This window comes from Danio rerio, chromosome 18, assembly GCF_052040795.2.
Source record: "Danio rerio strain M-AB ecotype USA chromosome 18, GRCz13ab, whole genome shotgun sequence".
NCBI classification, from domain to species: domain Eukaryota; kingdom Metazoa; phylum Chordata; class Actinopteri; order Cypriniformes; family Danionidae; genus Danio; species Danio rerio.
The window spans coordinates 19119422-19137201 of NC_141038.1; the positions used below are offsets into that span (position 1 = coordinate 19119422).

The 17780-nt window shown below is 32.8% G+C and overlaps 2 protein-coding genes and 1 long non-coding RNA gene across 8 annotated transcripts in view; 2 read left to right on the top strand and 1 right to left on the bottom strand.

The window, feature by feature from the left end:
- Positions 1 to 3319, top strand: part of nlrc5 (NLR family, CARD domain containing 5) — a 35390-nt gene extending 32071 nt beyond the window's left edge. For 2 of the 3 annotated variants that reach the window (XM_087291442.1, NM_001386270.1), the window contains 4 exon segments: positions 95 to 172; positions 277 to 360; positions 438 to 521; positions 2580 to 3319. In XM_087291442.1, the coding sequence (XP_087147568.1) occupies positions 95 to 172; positions 277 to 360; positions 438 to 521; positions 2580 to 2652 (319 nt within the window). In that variant the 3' untranslated portion in view covers positions 2653 to 3319. 3 annotated transcript variants of the gene reach the window in all.
- A 2538-nt stretch (positions 3320 to 5857) lies between these two features.
- The window catches only part of cpne2 (copine II), a 40523-nt gene continuing 28600 nt past the window's right edge, over positions 5858 to 17780 (top strand). For 2 of the 4 annotated variants that reach the window (XM_087292314.1, XM_087292312.1), the window contains exons 1-2: positions 5858 to 6106; positions 13202 to 13404. In XM_087292314.1, the coding sequence (XP_087148440.1) occupies positions 13231 to 13404 (174 nt within the window). In that variant the 5' untranslated portion in view covers positions 5858 to 6106; positions 13202 to 13230. 4 annotated transcript variants of the gene reach the window in all.
- LOC147839700 (uncharacterized) lies at positions 9558 to 13491 on the bottom strand. The gene is made up of 2 exons (XR_015514893.1): positions 11195 to 13491; positions 9558 to 10823 (listed from the first exon to the last, which is right to left on the bottom strand). It is a non-coding gene; the product is annotated as an uncharacterized LOC147839700 (long non-coding RNA).

A 17780-nucleotide genomic window follows, 5' to 3' on the forward strand; every position in this document is an offset into this window, starting at 1 on the left:
ATTCCTAATAAATTGTGCTGTATTGAAATTGCTTGACTCTATATAATGTGATTTGGTTGTTGTACACTGTCATCCAATACTTGTTGTCTTTCAGTTTGACTTCGGTTGAGTCTTCAGATCTGGTTGGTGTGGCTTCATCCTTAAAACACTGTCCATCCATAGAGGATGTCAGGTGGGATCAGATTTTTTTAATGTAGAATTATACGTTTATGAATAAATAGATCCAGATAATGCATTGGTATATTCCTTGTGCTCCTTATGTGTTTTCTAAATTAGTTTGTCATGGAATGGATGTGGTGACAGTCTTGCACGGACACTGGCTGAGATTCTTCCCTTGTGTACGAAGCTGAAAAGACTCGAGTAAGTACTGAGATGCTTACAACCATGATATTTACGTGATTACTCTGTGCTGATGATATTAAAACTAATGATTGCAGCCTGGAGGCTAATAACATAACCACAGCGGGAGCCACACTGATTGCCAAATGCCTCCCATTATGCCCATCCATTGAAGTTATAAGGTATGATAACTAGCCTGTAAACACTTTATCCAGCAACTGTACTGTAGAGATCAAAATTAATTGATTTATATAAATTATAAATAATCTAATCCTTATGATGTGTAAAAAAAAACTCTTGAATTAAGTATTAAGTATTACCTTCATGCTAATTAATTCTTGTAGCTTGATAATTATCAGATTAAACCACGCTCAAAAAAGGTTTGCTGGTTGTTCAAACTAGTTATTTTAAAAAAGCTGAAACAACACGATTCTTGAATTGAAGTTAACTTAATTCCTTTGATTGTTTGGAGCCCAGCATTTTTTTACAGTGAATTATCTAAGGGTCTATTTTGAGGATGATTTTTGGTTCCTTTCTTGACTTTGCTGTCTATAGGGGTCAGAGAGCTCTTAGATTTTACCTAAAATATCTAAATATGAATATGAAGGTCTCATGGGGTTGGTGCAACATGTAATTGATGCACAAGTTTTTAATAACAGAATTGAAATTTTTGGGGGAATTAACCCTTTATTAGGATTTATAAGATAGGACAGACATTACTACCAGTTGCCAGAGTAACACAACATAACTGGGTGGAATCTGAAAGTCTTGTTTAATTTTTAGCATTCTTCTTTTCCAAATATCTAATCATATATCTAAAGATTTTTCTAAATCTTTTTTTTCAGAATATATATACAGGCTGTCCACGGATCCTTAAAAAGTCTAAAATTCTGTAGTATAAAAATAAGACTAAAATTTGTCTTAAAATGTTTAATTATTTTGTTTCTGTTTTGAAATGTACTTCAAATCTCTATGTCTATTTGTAACTCAGATCAAAATAGACTGAATAATAATAGCTACAGCTAGGTCAACCATTACATTAGCAAATAAAGAACTTGGGATACACCGACTGACAGCCCAGAGACTAGAATCAGTCAATTGTTTTGTATAACCGGCCTGACTGGTGACTGATAATTCTGCTGCATCCTAATTATTATTATTAGTCAGTTAGAAGACAGTATTTTTGTACTATTACTATATATAATAAATAAAGTTAGTTAAAGAAGGTAATTTTTCATTAATTCAGTACTACACTACACATTTGGCCTTATAATTCTTCAAATTTAATTCTGTGTGGTATTAAAAATCTCTTAATTTTTTGAAACATAACTCTAAGAAACCAGAGCCCAGTTTTTTAAAAGTAATTTAGTGGGATTTTGGATCACAGATTGGATCAATCTTGGAAATAAGTTTTTCAAAAGTAACAGAGGGATTTTTAATTAAGATCAGACCATTTACTTCAATTTTACATTTCTTTGATTTTGATCAAACCTGTACTTTGGGTTATTCAAAGCTTTGAACTTAGATTGGGATCTATTTGATCCAAAAAAAAAAACGGATTATTCTCATCCTATCAAAAGAGTCGATTCAGTTCTTATTCAGTGAATAATCACAAACTTGGTTACTGATGATATATAAATTCCTTCATATTTGAAACCTATATGAAGCATCTCACATCTAATGAGATATGGTAAACAACAACAAAACAATATCAAAGCGGTATTGTATTAGAACAAACATTGGAACAAAAAAAAATGTCAAATGTTTGTTAATTGCAGTGTTTCTCTTTCTTACCATTAAAACAAACAATGACTTTTTGTGGTCAATGGTATTTTGCCTATCTGTTATTCTTTGCTAAGCCATTAGGCTACACCGTTGGTTCCATTTAGGGCTCTGGTAAACAGGATTTGGTAATCCTGAAATTTGGTATTTGAATCAAAGTGACCAATGGTTCTTTAAAAACTGTCATAAAAGAAAGAAAGGTCAGTTCATCCTGGACAGCAAAAACACATTATCCGGAAAACATTTGATCCAGATTAATTTTTTTTTTCGAAAAACTGGGCCCTGCAGATACTCTGATGTAACAGGACTAAGTAGTGGATTGGAAATGTACAAAACTCTAAGTTGTTCTTTAATTTTGATCTCCTCTGTAGTTTTTGTATTTAATAAGAATGAACTAGAAGAACTGCCTGACATGCACATGAAAACCTGAGCTTCTCTGCATTTGTTATTTTACACAGACTCTGGAGGAACTCAATTGCCAAAGATGATGAAAATCTGAAAGATCCCAAACTCAACTTTTCATCGGTTTAATCCCTTTCTTTCTTTTTTCTATTTTGGATTTAGTTTTTTTGTGTTTTACTTTTTTATATTATAAATACTACTAGTTCTGTGCTCTTTGCATTTTTAGTTCAGTGCTATTTGCATTATTTATACAGGGAACACATTACCTCATTTGAGCAATTCATTACACCAAACGATACAGTTTCCAGCAGTTCAGGGATGGAAAATCTTTTAATGTCCATGTAATAGAAACAATATTCTCTAGTCAGTAAAAAGAAAGAGCATGTGAAATAGCTCAAGAGCATTTTAAGAGCATAAAAATATTTCTAAGCCAGATGGCACATTGAGGCAGGCAGCTCTCTTGACACACACATGCTCTTTCTTTTCTGATCCACTGACATCTATTATAGGCATTTATGCACTGATCCACCTTGGACATCACACTGTTGTGTTCCCTTTTGAATTACGTATTTATATCTGCATTTGACTTGATCTGCTCAGCTTTCATCTACAGAACTAATTTTGTTATTTGCGATATGCTTCATTCTGTTGTAACTGTAAGTGAAACTGCACAGTGCTTGAATTACTGATACACAAAACCACTTTCTTTGTCACAGTAGTTGCACTGATCAGTTTGCAATTATTATGCCTATTTATGCCTTTTTTGTGTACTTTAATAAAGGTGATTAATCACTTCTTTTGGACAACAGTTTAATTACATCTCAACATTGAATTGAAATAATAAGGATAAATTATGTACAGAACTATTCTATAGTAGACACTAGTCAGCATTTGAAATTGTTCAAAAACCCTTTTCAAACCAAAGTTGTCCTAAAACTACTCAACATCCATTAATGTCTTAGGAAAACTTTGAAAAAACATCAAATGTTGGCTACTTTATATTAAAACAGTCTTTTTTAAAGTAACAGTTCACCCAAAACTGCACATTTCATCAAACTGTCATCATTTAATCACTCTTCACTTGTCACAAGCTTGTTTTTTTGTCATGGATTTCTTATTTTTGCGAATAGCACATTTTAAAACAACCCACACACCATATACAATTATACATAACCCAGACAAAACAATCCCCAAATCAAACAATCAACATCTGATAAAAAATTTTAATAAAAATGTCACAAACATGTTCTTTTCTTCTGCTGAACACAAAACAATATTCTAAAATAAAATAAAGATATTATATTAGTAAAGTAATTTTCTGAAAAATAGTCCACGTTTTTCTAAATATGGAAGTCGATGTTTACATTTCCATTATTTTCCAAGCTTCTTCAATATATTCTTTTGTGTTAAACACACGAAAGGAACTCATAAAGATTTGGAAACAATTTGTAAATAAGTACATTTTCATTTTTGTCATAATACAGTAGGTGCTTCTTGCTAACGTGAAGTGGAGCCTCTTTTTGCTTTTTAAAACTGATTCAACAAAGTTTTGTAAACAATTTTGTTCTGTATGGACATGGCTGCACCATATTATTGCTGCAGATTTGCTGGCTGCACATCCACTATGTGTTTTTCCGTTCCAGGTAAATCCCAAAGGGGTCTACTGGGCTGACATCTGGTAACTTGAGAGGCCATTTAATGTTAAACTCACTTAAATGTTCAAGAAACCGGTTTAGCAAACATGTGCCACCAATTTATATCCCACAGCACTGTATCACATCGCATCTTACTCTGCTGTTGCTGTTGTTCATCCGGTTCAAGGTTTAATATGTTGTGTATTCAGAGATGCTCTTCTGCAGGCCTCGGTTAAAACGAGCGGTTGACTTTCAATCAGCTGAACCACTCAAGTCATTCTCTTCTCATCTCTGGCACCAACAAGGGGTTTATCAAAACTAGAAACATACTGTCATGACCAAGTCTACATGCCTAAAGGCACAGAGTTAGATATCTGTGTTAATAAGCTGTACCAAAAAAGTGTATAGTGATACATTTCAAAATCTTTGAAAGCGATTAGTTGACTTTACTTTAAAAAGTGTGTGAACTAGTTGCTTTAAGTTAAAGTAAATTACATATCTGCATAATTATAAAAATTAAGTTTAGTCAACTTTACAGTTTCAAGTTACAGCAGGTTTACTATCTGTTTTAATTAAAGTCAACTTGTTGCTTTTGATGGGAAAAATGCTGGTTGTTGGCACTCATTGACATCCATGGTAATGTTTTCCTCCTACTGTGGAAGTCAGCTGGTGCCAGCAACCATCATTTTTCAAAATATCTTCTTTTATGTTGTTTAACAGGCGAAATAAACCCATAAACATTTAGAATCACATACGGGGAAATAAATGAAGTAATTTTTAATATTGAGTGAAGTATCTCTTTGAATAGTTCACCCAAAAATGAAAAATCGTTAATTTACCCTCCCTTCACTTGTTCCAAAGCTTTTTAAACTTGTTTATTCTGCTGAACTAAAAGGAAGTTATTTTGAAGAAAGCATTGACTTCCATGAGATTTGTTTTTCCTACTAGGCATGAGCAATGGTTACAGGTTTTCAGCTTTTGAATTTTTTTTTTTTTGTGGTGCACAGAAGATACAAACTCAAAAAGGTTTATAAAGACGTGGAAGTAAGTAGTGACAAAATCTCTGTGTAGTGGAAGTATTTAAAAAGTGTCCCTTTTCTCAAACATAATGCACACTACTGTATCACTGCTAGATGGCAGTACAGCATCAATGCTAAGGATGTGGATCGCTATAGACTTGTGTGTGTTCATTAAAAACTGCTGGTCACCTGGATTAAACCACACATGCCAATCATGATAACATGGATGATGTATAGAATAATACAGAAAAAAAGCGTCCAGTGTGTATAGCTGTCAACAACTATGCTTACAGTGACTTCGTCAATTCAATCTCAAAAATGATCCTTCATCAGTCTCTGCTTCTTTATCAGTCTCAGCCTTTTGTTAATATTTTAAAATCAAATTTGATTGAAGTGGTTGAAATCAACAACGACCAAAGCACGTGTTTGTTTTATTCACTGTAATTGGCTACATATGAAAATATACCAAAAGATTTTTTCTCCCTCTCAAGTTCTCCAGAACATTTGCGCGCGTCCGCGCTCTAGCAAAAATCCATCAAGATAAAAAAGGCACAAACGTAAAACACGTGTTAATTTACTAGCTTTCCACCTTTTTTTCCCTATTAAGCTCTTCCCGGCGGTGGCATCGTTGAGAAGAACAGGCGAGCTCTGTAATGACAGATGTGCACACGGGCGGAGTTCAGAGCTGTGAAAACTACACAACTGTTGGTTCATTGAGCGCGCGACTCTGGAAGTCTGCACGCGCGGGAAGCACTTTCTTCCTCTTTAACGTCGTTTACCATCTGATAAATCATAACTGGCATATATTATTATCTGGATGGATAGTGTAATCAACCCACAGACATTTTGAAGCGCACAGCTGCTGCCACATTACTACAAATAACGACAGAAGACGCTGAAGAAAAGTAAGGCTGCGCATTGCTTCGAGAGGTGAGTTAATGAGTTATACAGTGACTTTATGAAGTATTCATTACCATACACAAACATGAAGGGTGTTACTTTTTAACATCTGAAAGGAAGTACGATTAGCATAAAGAGTTCAGGTGTGCACGCTTATGAAAACAACAAACAGTCAAGCCATATATGCGATTAATAATTTTGCCTTATAACAGAAGCCTCCGGACTCCGAACGTTAACACAACTGCGTCAAGAAATGCGTAAAGATGATCAACATGATAAACCTTTATAAAATACATTTGCAAAACATGTTAAGTTCTTTGAAATGTCATCTTTAAATCATGAATTGAGGCAAAAAGGGCCACCCTAATGCAACAAACAAACAACAACGAGTTTACCTGAGTTCAATCTATTCCTGTTGGTTGTACAAATGTATAAATTTGCATAAAGTTTTATACAAAGTCTTATATTTAATGAACTTAAATAAACGTAATGCATGCATTTAGTATAATGCACTAACATTATTAAACCCCAACAGTTAAAAAAATACTAATATTATAAAACATGCTTGACTGTTTTGCTTTAGTAATAAAATAATCATACATAAAAAAAGTATGATAGCAATAGATTTTTGGATTTAAATTGAATAACATGGTCAGCCTACTATATGTGTATGCAAGTTTTTCTTAAATTGGGTTGCATTTAATTTAATTTTTGAACAACATTAGATCCTGGTTAAAAAAAAAAGGATAATTATTTTTGGGAAGTTGACTAATATTCAACTGCTACATCCGCTACAGCCTCCATTCATATTGTCCTGTTAGCCATTATAAACTTTTTTCTCAATGCTCAATGGTTTGTCACCTCATCATAGAGTAAACAGGATGTCGCACTGTATAATATTTAAGCGAATATGTGGTTGGCAGTTGAGCAAAACTGGTGTTGCATAAACTGCACTAAAAAGTCACATATTTGTAAATACCTTGTAAATATAGTCATGCATTCTTTAAATTGCAGTTGAACATGTAACCCAGTTTGTTTACTAACTATATGAATCCCAAAATGTAAAACTTACAATCAGTATTTTTTAATGAATGTATATTCAATAACATCAGAAGAGTGAATTGACATCATGTAGCTTAGATCTTTCTCTCTGTTGCTATTTTGCACACTATTGTACATGATGAAGATGATGAATGGAAGTATGAAAGGGAAGCGATGTAATTATGTTGCAAGATAAAATCCCTAGAAAATCTCTAAATGTGTGATTTACATCTGGAGTTCTGCAAAAGGCACTGCTTCTGAACATAATAATATACCACAAAATTATGTGTTTAGTTTACCTTTAGGGTAAAGTTCAAGTTTAGCATGTGATTACCTTAGTTCACCTCAAAATCTCTAATCAAACTTCAGTAATTTCAAAGACAGAAGTGACGCTTATATTTTTGTGAAATTATTTATGATAATTAATTTTATACCAATTATGCTTTGTTTGAGCAATAACATTTTTTAGCACAAGTCGACTGGTATATGCACTGTAAAAAAATTCAGGGATACAGACAATTCATTCCTGTTGTCTCAACACAAATCAATTACGCTAACTTAACAAATTTAAGTGGATTGTACATAAAATAATTATGTTGTCCCCAAGAATTGTGTTGTTTAAGCTTATTTTAAATAAACAAGCAAGATATTAAACATTTTTTGTGTGCAAACTTGGGCTGAAATATTTCGCACATTCGCTGGTTTTCCCCCTGGAGCCGCAGATTTCCCCCACAGTCCAAAGATATGCGGTACAGGTGAATTGGGTAGGCTAAATTGTCTGTAGTGTCTGAGTGTGTGTGGATGTTTCCCAGAGATGGGTTGCGGCTGGAAGGGCATCCGCTGCGTTAAAATGTGCTGGATAAGTTGGCGATTCATTCCACTGTGGCGACCCCGGATTAATAAAGGGACCAAGCAGAAAAGAAAATGAATGAATGAATCTATTTATGTATTTAATGTGTGTTTAATGCCATACACCCAAAGTGCTTTCAAATCACATTAGGAATCTAATAAATATTATTATTAATTATTGGTTGTTATGTTGTAATGTGGTGTAATTCAACTTTAAATTCAGTTTATTTATGGAGCAAATCCTAACATAATTAAGTGAAAATGCAATTCAGTATCACAATTGAAACAAATTGATATATCCAGCAAAAATCCCTTATTGTAACCACACAATACTCCTTAATTTTGTTAATTAAAATGTATTCTTTGTTTGTTTATATGTAAAGTACAGCTCAGAATATGTGTGTTGTTTAATTTTTACATAAATATATTTATTACACTGAATAACATAATTTCACCTATACTTTCTCTAAAATGATTTGAAGCATGAGACATTTTACTTGTATTTAATATTTTTGCCTTTCCTAGATATATAAAATCACTTTAGACAAATTTTTATTGATTCAGACATCAAAATAAGAAATATAATCTAATTTTTAGAGGGCGGCACGGTGACTATGTGGTTAGCACTGCCACCTCACACCAAGAAGGTCGCTGGTTTAGGCCTGGGCCAGTTGGCATTTTTGTGTGGAGTTTGCATGTTCTCCCTGCGTTCACGTGGGTCTCCTTCGGGTGCTCTGGTACTGGTTTGCGGCTGGAAGGGTATCCTTCTCTGCGTAAAACATATGCTGGAATAGTATTAGTAGTGTATGAGTGTGTGTGTGAATGTGTGTGTAGATGTTTCCCAGAGATGGGTTGCGGCTGGAAGGGCATCCTCTGCGTAAAAACTTGCTGGATAAGTTGGCGGTTCATTCCGCTGTGGCGACCCCGGATTAATAAAGGGAATAAGCCGACAAAAAAATGAATGAAAGAATAATATAATATAATATAATATAATATAATATAATATAATATAATATAATATAATATAATATAATATAATATAATATAATGTAATAGTCATTGGTGCAGTCTGATGATTTTCATGGTTGAGCAATCAAAATAAAAATGAAGATTGTTTTATTTCTGCAATCTGTATGATTCACTAAGACTATAGATATAAGTAATATAATCATGTAAATGGATCAAAAACCATAGCACCTACTGTCATATTTGATTACAGCTCTCCACTTTAATGTTTTCTACACATTATTGCCTAACCGTGTGTTATCTAAGTAATGAATCAACCTAAGTTGATGATAATCTAGGCTAAGTCATATCGGATATGTGTTTGTGGACTGATGTTAGGAGGATACTGAATGATTTTATGGACAACACAGATTACACCAGAAAGCTTAAGAGGAAGGTTACTCATTTGTGGAGTTTCTGACGCTGCACAAACCACACGTCTCATCCAGTTGTGCACTTTACTTATAGTGTTGAGACTGTGTGTTCGTTTTTCCATGACATCACAGTCATGTGGAGCGTGTCATTATTCTGGGAATGGCTGGAAAAGTTGCCACACTATATAATGGTTATTTGAGTGTGGAGTTCATTTAGAATTACAGCAACCTTACAAACGCAAAGATGCCATTTTGGGATTCAAACTTAGGTGAGTTTTTGTCTCATTGGCATAGGAATAAGTTTGTGTTGTCAAAAATAGCAAGTTTGCACCAAATCGTTTTGTTTTGTTTCTGATTTTCTTTCAAATATCAGACTTTAAGACTGTTGTGAAGCAAGTGATGTGATTAGGGTCCTAAATTGTTCATAAAACACCTACTCATTAATTCTTCTGTTAAATTGTGTTTATTATTTAGGGTGTAATGCAGTTTATGCAACTATTTTATAGCTTTGAGCTTTATAGTGCTGTGTTGACAAAGTGTGAGGTTGAAAAAGGTTGTAAAATGAGCATAAATTTACTGACTGTAATCTTATTAACACATAGTGTTAACCTCTTGTCTATATGTCTTAAACGATGAGTACACTGTTAAAAAAATTGTTGAGAAAACAAAAAAACTGCCAGAAATATAGAAACTTTTAATTTTTCTAGTCACAATAAAGACATATAGCTGAGAAAAGGAAGAGAGCAATTGAAAATCAAGTTATATTTTGTATATTAAAATAATTTTTTATTTTATTCCATAAACCAATAAGGATGCTCCGATCAGGATTTTTGCGGCAGATGCTGAGTATTGATTTCTTGCCATGGTGATCGACTTAGGCATCGACTTTATATAACTTAGGCATTACATGAGAACAGTTTCCCTTATTTTGCTTACATGTAATGGCCAGTAGCAGCTTTATAAAATAAAACAGATTAAAAAAAATGGTAGGAAAAATGCAATTTGCAAACGCTGCTCATGGGTTGTAGCGCTGCTGATGTATAACCCAGGCACGCACATGCATCTTTCTCTGATTGTAAACAAACACTTGCAATCAGTTCATGAAATGGGCCAGATCAGTGAGTACTGATTCAGTTGTGAAATTTGATCAGCTAATACCGATCGCCAGCCAATCAATCGCAACATCTCCAAGTTAAAATAAAATGTTGCCATTTAGCATGAAATAACAAAAAGGTTTATATATGTTTATATTGATTTTACGACAATAGCAATGTTTTAATTTCAGAAGAGTTATCTTTGGTGGAATATTTGATTGTTAGTTGCAACAAATGAAAACACTTGTTTTTTTACTCTGACCACATGTCGTTTTTTGGAAAAAAAAGGCTCTAAATGAAAACATTTTAACTTGAAATTTGGAAGGAAAGTTATCACAGCTTTATAGAATAAAACAAATAATAACATTTTACTCATAAACCACACTGAATAAATCCAGAGAAACTGAATTTTCAAGTGGTCTCTTTAATTTTTCCATAGATGTACATTTCATTGTCTATTAAACCCTAACTTCATTTCAATTTAATTCAAGTATTCCTATTTTTTATTCCCAATATTTATAAAGCAGCTTTACAAAAGGTGCATATTATTGTATCAATACAATCAAACATACAGTCAGATACAAGTTATTATTTATAAACATAGTTAACCTGCAGTTTAATAACATATAGGTGATGTCTATGTGTACATGTTTATTGAAATGTATTTGTGTAAGTGTATTTGTTGGCCAAGTGATAACCTAATATTCATCACTAACAATTAAAACTAAAACACCAACAAACATATTTAGTAAAACGAACAATCTCATAAATGTGAGCTCTGACACATTTGGTAATGTCAGTTTACATTTCGTACTTCTTTAAAAAACGTTTAAAACGATATGTTAAACAGTGTGCCATTAGACCTATTATAGTATTCAACGTTTATATTAAGGAAACCAATTAACTATTTTTTTATTGTGGAATTTTACAGTGATTTACTATAAAAACAATTACAGTAATTGTATGTTAAAGTCTTTGCCCCATTTACTTCCATTGTACAGAAAGTTGACTAATCTACATTTTTACATACATTTGTGCACAGTCAAATCAACCAGTTCCTCTCATTAGCATGATTAGTTGTAACATTACAGGTGATGTGTTGTGATTGTGTAAAGTAATTTTCACTCGTGCTTCGTCTATGGTGGTCACAGCCTAATTGTGGTTTGTGACATTAACACAGAAAGCGACAGTGGTACATCAGTATCTAAGCAACAAGAGCCCTCGCTGTTTTCCTCATGTCGTGGTGTGACGCTCGTCTTCTGTGAGCGTGTGTGTCTGCGTGTGCAAATCATACAGTGTTTTCGGGTTTATTCTTGATTTAAGGAGCTTTCTGTTAGAGGACCATGCAGTTATTACCAAAAAAAAAATGGTTAAAGGAAGCAGTGCAATGCAAAGATCCAGGTTTACTGTTTTATTTTATTTTATTTTTTCAGTGGAATTGATTATTAGTGGTTTCTTGTACATCTAATCATTGGCTTAATTTCAGTGTATTATTTTAGAGTTAATGCCGTTAGTAATATACTTATAACTGGAAGAAAGAGAGTATGATTTACATGTGTCTGGCAACAACATCTCTACTACTCATGGCAAAAATAAGTGTAAGTTGAAGAAACGCTCTGCCGTTGACTCTGGTATGCAGTTAATACTGTTGTGATTTTTAAAAAAAAAAAAAAAGGACAATACTTATATACATAGTTGAAGGTAAGATTATTAGGAGTAGTTTGTTCTGTAGCCAATGAAAAAAGATTTCTTAAGGGGACTAAAATGATTGTCAATAATTATTTACAGAATTAAAAACTTTCTTTATTCCAGCTAAACTAAAAGAAATAAGACTTTCTTCAGACAAAAAAATATAATAGGAAATACTGTGACAATAATGTTGCCTTCAAATGTATATTCTTACTTGACGAAACATGATTTGACAGCAAAAAATCTGAAACAGACATTTGTTACAATAAAACTTTTTACTTGTTAAAAAGATGGATATTTTCTAGCACATTTTGTGATTAAGCACGATATTTTATTGTTGTTTATTTTTGTAATTATGTTTATCACTATTAAACAGTACGTTTTATATGGCAGAAATTACTTGCATAATGCTGAGAATTAGACATGAGAGATACAGTGGGGTCCAAAAGTCTGAGAATACTGGTAAAAAAGCTTATATTTGGCATTAAAATTATATTAAATTTGCATGTCCTAAAAATTTGTTTTGGAAAAAATTACCCTGACAGGGAAAAAAAGAAGTTAACATGGTTTTTGTGCTTTATCCATACAGTATGCTAAATGACAATAAAACGTGATTTCATGCATATTTTGCCATTTTATAAAAAAAAGTTATTTAAAACATTAAAGTAGACAATTTGTTCCCAATTTATATTAAGTAGCTGTAACTACTATGTACTTGCATTAAAAAATTAATAGAATGTACTTTTGTTAATAATGTATTGCAGAACACTTCTGATCCGCTTGAGCTGGGATACGGGTAGGGTTAGGGAACAGATTTGGTTGTATGGGTAGTTAAAGGTGTAAGGGATGAGACAACAGTGCAATTAAATTTGTAATTACAGAAAGTACATTGTAACGAATGATTAATTTCAGTGTAATTACATATTTAGTTAAGGTCACTAATTTAAAGTAGGACGAACTTTTATTAACTTGCAGTTAATAAGGGATAATGTGTAAATCACGTTTTTAAGTTTATTTTAATAATTTTTTTTTTAAGTTTTGTAAATAAAGTAATACTGTTTTGTAATCCCCAGGGTGTAGGAGAGGAGGTACTCCCTTCTCCATGGCCTATACTCTGGGCTCGGGGCCCGATGTGGGTCCTGCATTAGGGCCCCAGCACTGCGTCACAAAAGTGGAGCTCTCAGTCTGTGGTGCTAACCTGCTGGACCGCGACGTAGCATCAAAATCAGACCCATTCTGTGTTCTTTTCCATGATGTGGACGGCAATTGGGTGGAGGTAAGGAGAAGTGATATAAAGTGTTTACCTTCACAGAGTATTGTGGATATTACAAGTTAACCTTTAACTAAACTTGATGAGTTGGAGAGAAAAGATTCACATGCAGATTAATTAAGATATAAGATTAGAGATTAAGATTTAGAAATTATATATATATATATATATATATATATATATATATATATATATATATATATATATATATATATATATATATATATATACATATTAGGGGTGTAACGATTTATCGTTGTACAATTTATTGCGATGCAAAAATGTCTCGATATGCATCGTGGCGTTATGACGATTTGATTACCGACATGACGTCCGTTTTCTCTTATTAGTTGAGCTGTTTGCACGTGAGCTACGTTCCACCTGCTGTCGCACGTGACTTCAGATTGCAGCAGCAGTAATGTTAGCAGACCAAGATGAGTGGAGTTGAAATAGAGGATAGCCCATCCTCTCAAAATCAGACGTCTGCCAACATTTCGGTTGTAGAGTCATTGCTTTAGACTTCTCAGCTTTTTGACACGCATACTGGGTCAAACATCCTAAGTTTTAAAGTCTTCACAGTGATTTACATACTTTGCACAGCGACATGGATACCTCCTAATGGTGTTGAAAGAGTCACATACTGTATTTATAAGGTACAATTCATCCTAAAATATCATTCTGTCTTCATATAATGATGTATTGGTGGCCGCAAAATCACACAAGACGTGAGCTGTTACTACAGAGGGCGGACTATGATAGACGCGCGCGTATGGCAAGCCGTTTTAGCATTTAAACATTTGATCTGACTATCCATAAATATATTTAGAGATATCTCTAATTATATTTTGACCAGTCATAATTATAATTCGACTAGTCAAAATATAATTAGAGATATCTCTAAAGGAATTTAATTAAATATGAATTAAATATATTTATGGATAGTCAGAACAAAGGTTTAAATGCTAAAACGGCTTGCCATACGCGCGCGTCTGCTTCAGTGAACAGAACCTGCAGGTTGTGACTAATAACGTAGTAAACAACATTCAGTTTGTGGAACAGAGTGATCGTTCAGGAGCCGCGTGGGAAGTATGAACAGCACTTAGCAGTGTAAATGAAACCGAAAACGTACACATTATTTAAACAATCATATCACATTTTAGAGTTATGATTACGATGAGCATTAACCCTTTTGAGTACAGAGGTACACAAAAATGCACGTCAACATGATACACTTGATAGCGCCGACATCAGCGACGCCGAAGAAATAGTAAACCTGCCTAAACTGCTGAAAAGAGCCACGACTGTCCTGTGTAAGTTAATGAAAAGACGGCCACCCTGTCACTCATCATGCCCAACATGAAGACAGCCATCCATAAAAACCTCTCAGACAGATACACATAAGTTCAGGATTATCTTATAGAACTGCTGATTACCTGAAAATGTGGATTTTTTTTTGCACACACAAAAAACGCAAGTGACCAAGCAAAGCCTTAAGCTCTTACTGTTAAATTCAATTGAATAGAAAGCTTATTTTTTGCACCTTTACTTAAATTGTTCCTTAATTTTGTCTCTGTCATTTTAATAATATTTTTAAGAAGTTTTTAAATAGTTTTATTTTCCAGAGACAGGCCTGTTTAATTTATTTTCTTAAAGAAGGTTCAGTTTAACAAGTTGAAACAAAAGAAATACATAAAAAATAGTTTACTTGGTAAAATTTGCATTTCAGTTAAATTTTCAATTTTTATTCCAAATATTGTGATACATATCGAATCGTGAACATTATATCGTGATACACATCGTATCGTGAGCTGAGTGTATCGTTACACCCCTAATATATATACATATATACATGTTTTATAATATTATTAATTATTAATACATACATAGAAAAGGAAAACTCATCTGAATTTTTATCACTGAAAACATATCACTGAGAAGCCTCTTGGGAGCCTTAGAAAGCAACATATATCCTTTGAGACAAATGCACAAGTTGATAGTGTGGAAAACTGAAAAAGATGGCATGTAGGAAGCAAAACAGGAAGAAATCTTTTTGAACATCAAATAAAGCGAATGAACTGATGAGCAAACTAGGTTGCAGTGTCTGAGCTCTCTATGGGACTGTGCCTTTAGAGCTCAATCATCACAGGCCAGAGTCACTGGTCAGTAGGGCAGGCCAGCACACAAAATCACTCTTCTACCACACACTGTAGCCATGGAAACAGCAAGAGACAAACAAAGGAATGCGCTTGTGGTAGATAAATGCATGCTAAAATGCATTCTAGAACATGGTGTTTAAAAATTTAGAACACTGATCACGAATGAATAAATGTAAATGCAGATAAATACTAAAAAGAAGCTGTCCCAAAATTCTTTCATGTTTTAATCATCTGTATATACCAGTATTGTTATCACTGTTCATAATAAATACAATATAATATTTTCATTACTGTAAAATGGAAAAATATATTTAATAATATTTGAAATATGGAGCACTTTTTTACTTTATAAATATAACCTTGTATTTAACTATATAGATTTGTCCCAACTATAATTTATGCTCACTTGCTGTTATGCTTTTTTAAAATGACTGTTATTATCATTTTAGCACCTTCTTAATTTTTTTTATTACAATAAAAACTAATTATTGAGAAACCCTTTGAAATTTACAAATGATTACATATTGTAAATCACTGTAATAAAAAAAACTTATTAGAATGGCAAAAAAGACTTGAAAATATTATAAAATAGTGGAATATTTTATCTCAGTGGTTCTCAAACGTTTATCATCAAGTACCACCTCAGAAAAAAGTTGTCTTTGCAAGTACCACCAGAATGAGCAGTATTGAAATACAGTAGCGTATTAGGTCCAGTAAAGCAGCTAAAGCGTATGCATATTAGTTCCTATTATTAAGAACATTTAAATTAAAATGTGCTTATAAAATTTAAAAAAAGGCTACTGTTTTTAAAAAGTAAAAAAAAGAGAAGAAACTCCTGGTTTATCAGCACCTGGAAATGTTGTCTGGACCTCATAAATATAGGCTTTATGTCATCTTATTCATGTCAGTCCTGAGTGTGTAATTGTGTACACATAAACCCAATCATTTGCTGCATCTTGTAAAAAAGTCTAATGACTTCAAGGATAGATGTGCAATCTTTTAATAACATATCCTCTGTTTGTACTTTCATCAAACCTGGAAAATTAAGTAAGTTTAAGCCAAACATCCCAGGCATATGTTTAAAATGCCAAAAACCTAAAGGAACAGTCTTTCACTGTATCTGGTAATGTGAGGTGATTAAAATCTTCTGGAAAAAAGTGATAACATTCATTTATTCAGTAAATTAATCTTATCACTTGAGTCATTGCAAAGTATAACCATAGGAGAGTGAAACTTCATGATTTGCATGTGCTTTAAATGCATTTCAAGCGAGTTTAAAGCATTCAGGCACACAAAAAGTACATTTGTAACTTTAATTGTAAAAATATCTCAATGTCATATTTGTCATATTTTATCTTGCGACTTTACTTTATATTGCACTGGAAAGAATGAACCACAGTGTAAGGGGCAAATACAAAGGACTGCCATACAATTTGGTATCTATTTATACAGTTTCTGCAGAGAGAGAGAGAAAAAAAAATATATATATATGGTTTAAGTCAGAATTATTAGCCCCCCTTTGATTTTTTTTCTTCTTTAAATATTTCCCAAATGACCTTTAAGAAAGCAAAGAAGTTTTCACAGCATTCACTTGGGTGGTACTTTTTCAAAAGGTACAAATTTGTACCTAAAAGGTCCATATAAATATCTCAAGGGTACATATTAGTACCTTAAAAGTTCAAAAGTGATCTCTTTTACATTTTTTAGCTACTAATATATACTTTTGAGGTATCAATATAAACCCTTTAAGTACAAATGTGTACTGTACCTTTTAAAAAAAGGTACCACCACAGGTGACAGCTCGCGTATTTATTTCTAACAGTGTAGACAGGTTAGGCTAATGAGGCAAGTTATTGTATATTGATAGTTTGTTCTGTAGATTATCGAAAAAATATTGCTTAAAGGGGCTGATAGTTTTGACCTTAAAATGGTTTTTAAAAAATTAAAAACTGCTTTTATTCTAGCCGAAATAAAACAAATAAGACTTTCTCCTGAAGAAAAAATATTATCAGACACACTGTGAAAATTTACTGAACCTGTTAAACAACATTTGGGAAATATATAGTAAATATGTATATATAGTATCAGTACAAGCAACAAATTCCTCTCACTCATCTGACTGATATGTGCATATCATGTGCTCTTTTGTATGTAAAAATAGTTTATAGTTATGTCAATCTTATATGACAACTTCTCCACCAGTTAAAAATGTTTAATAATGTATAA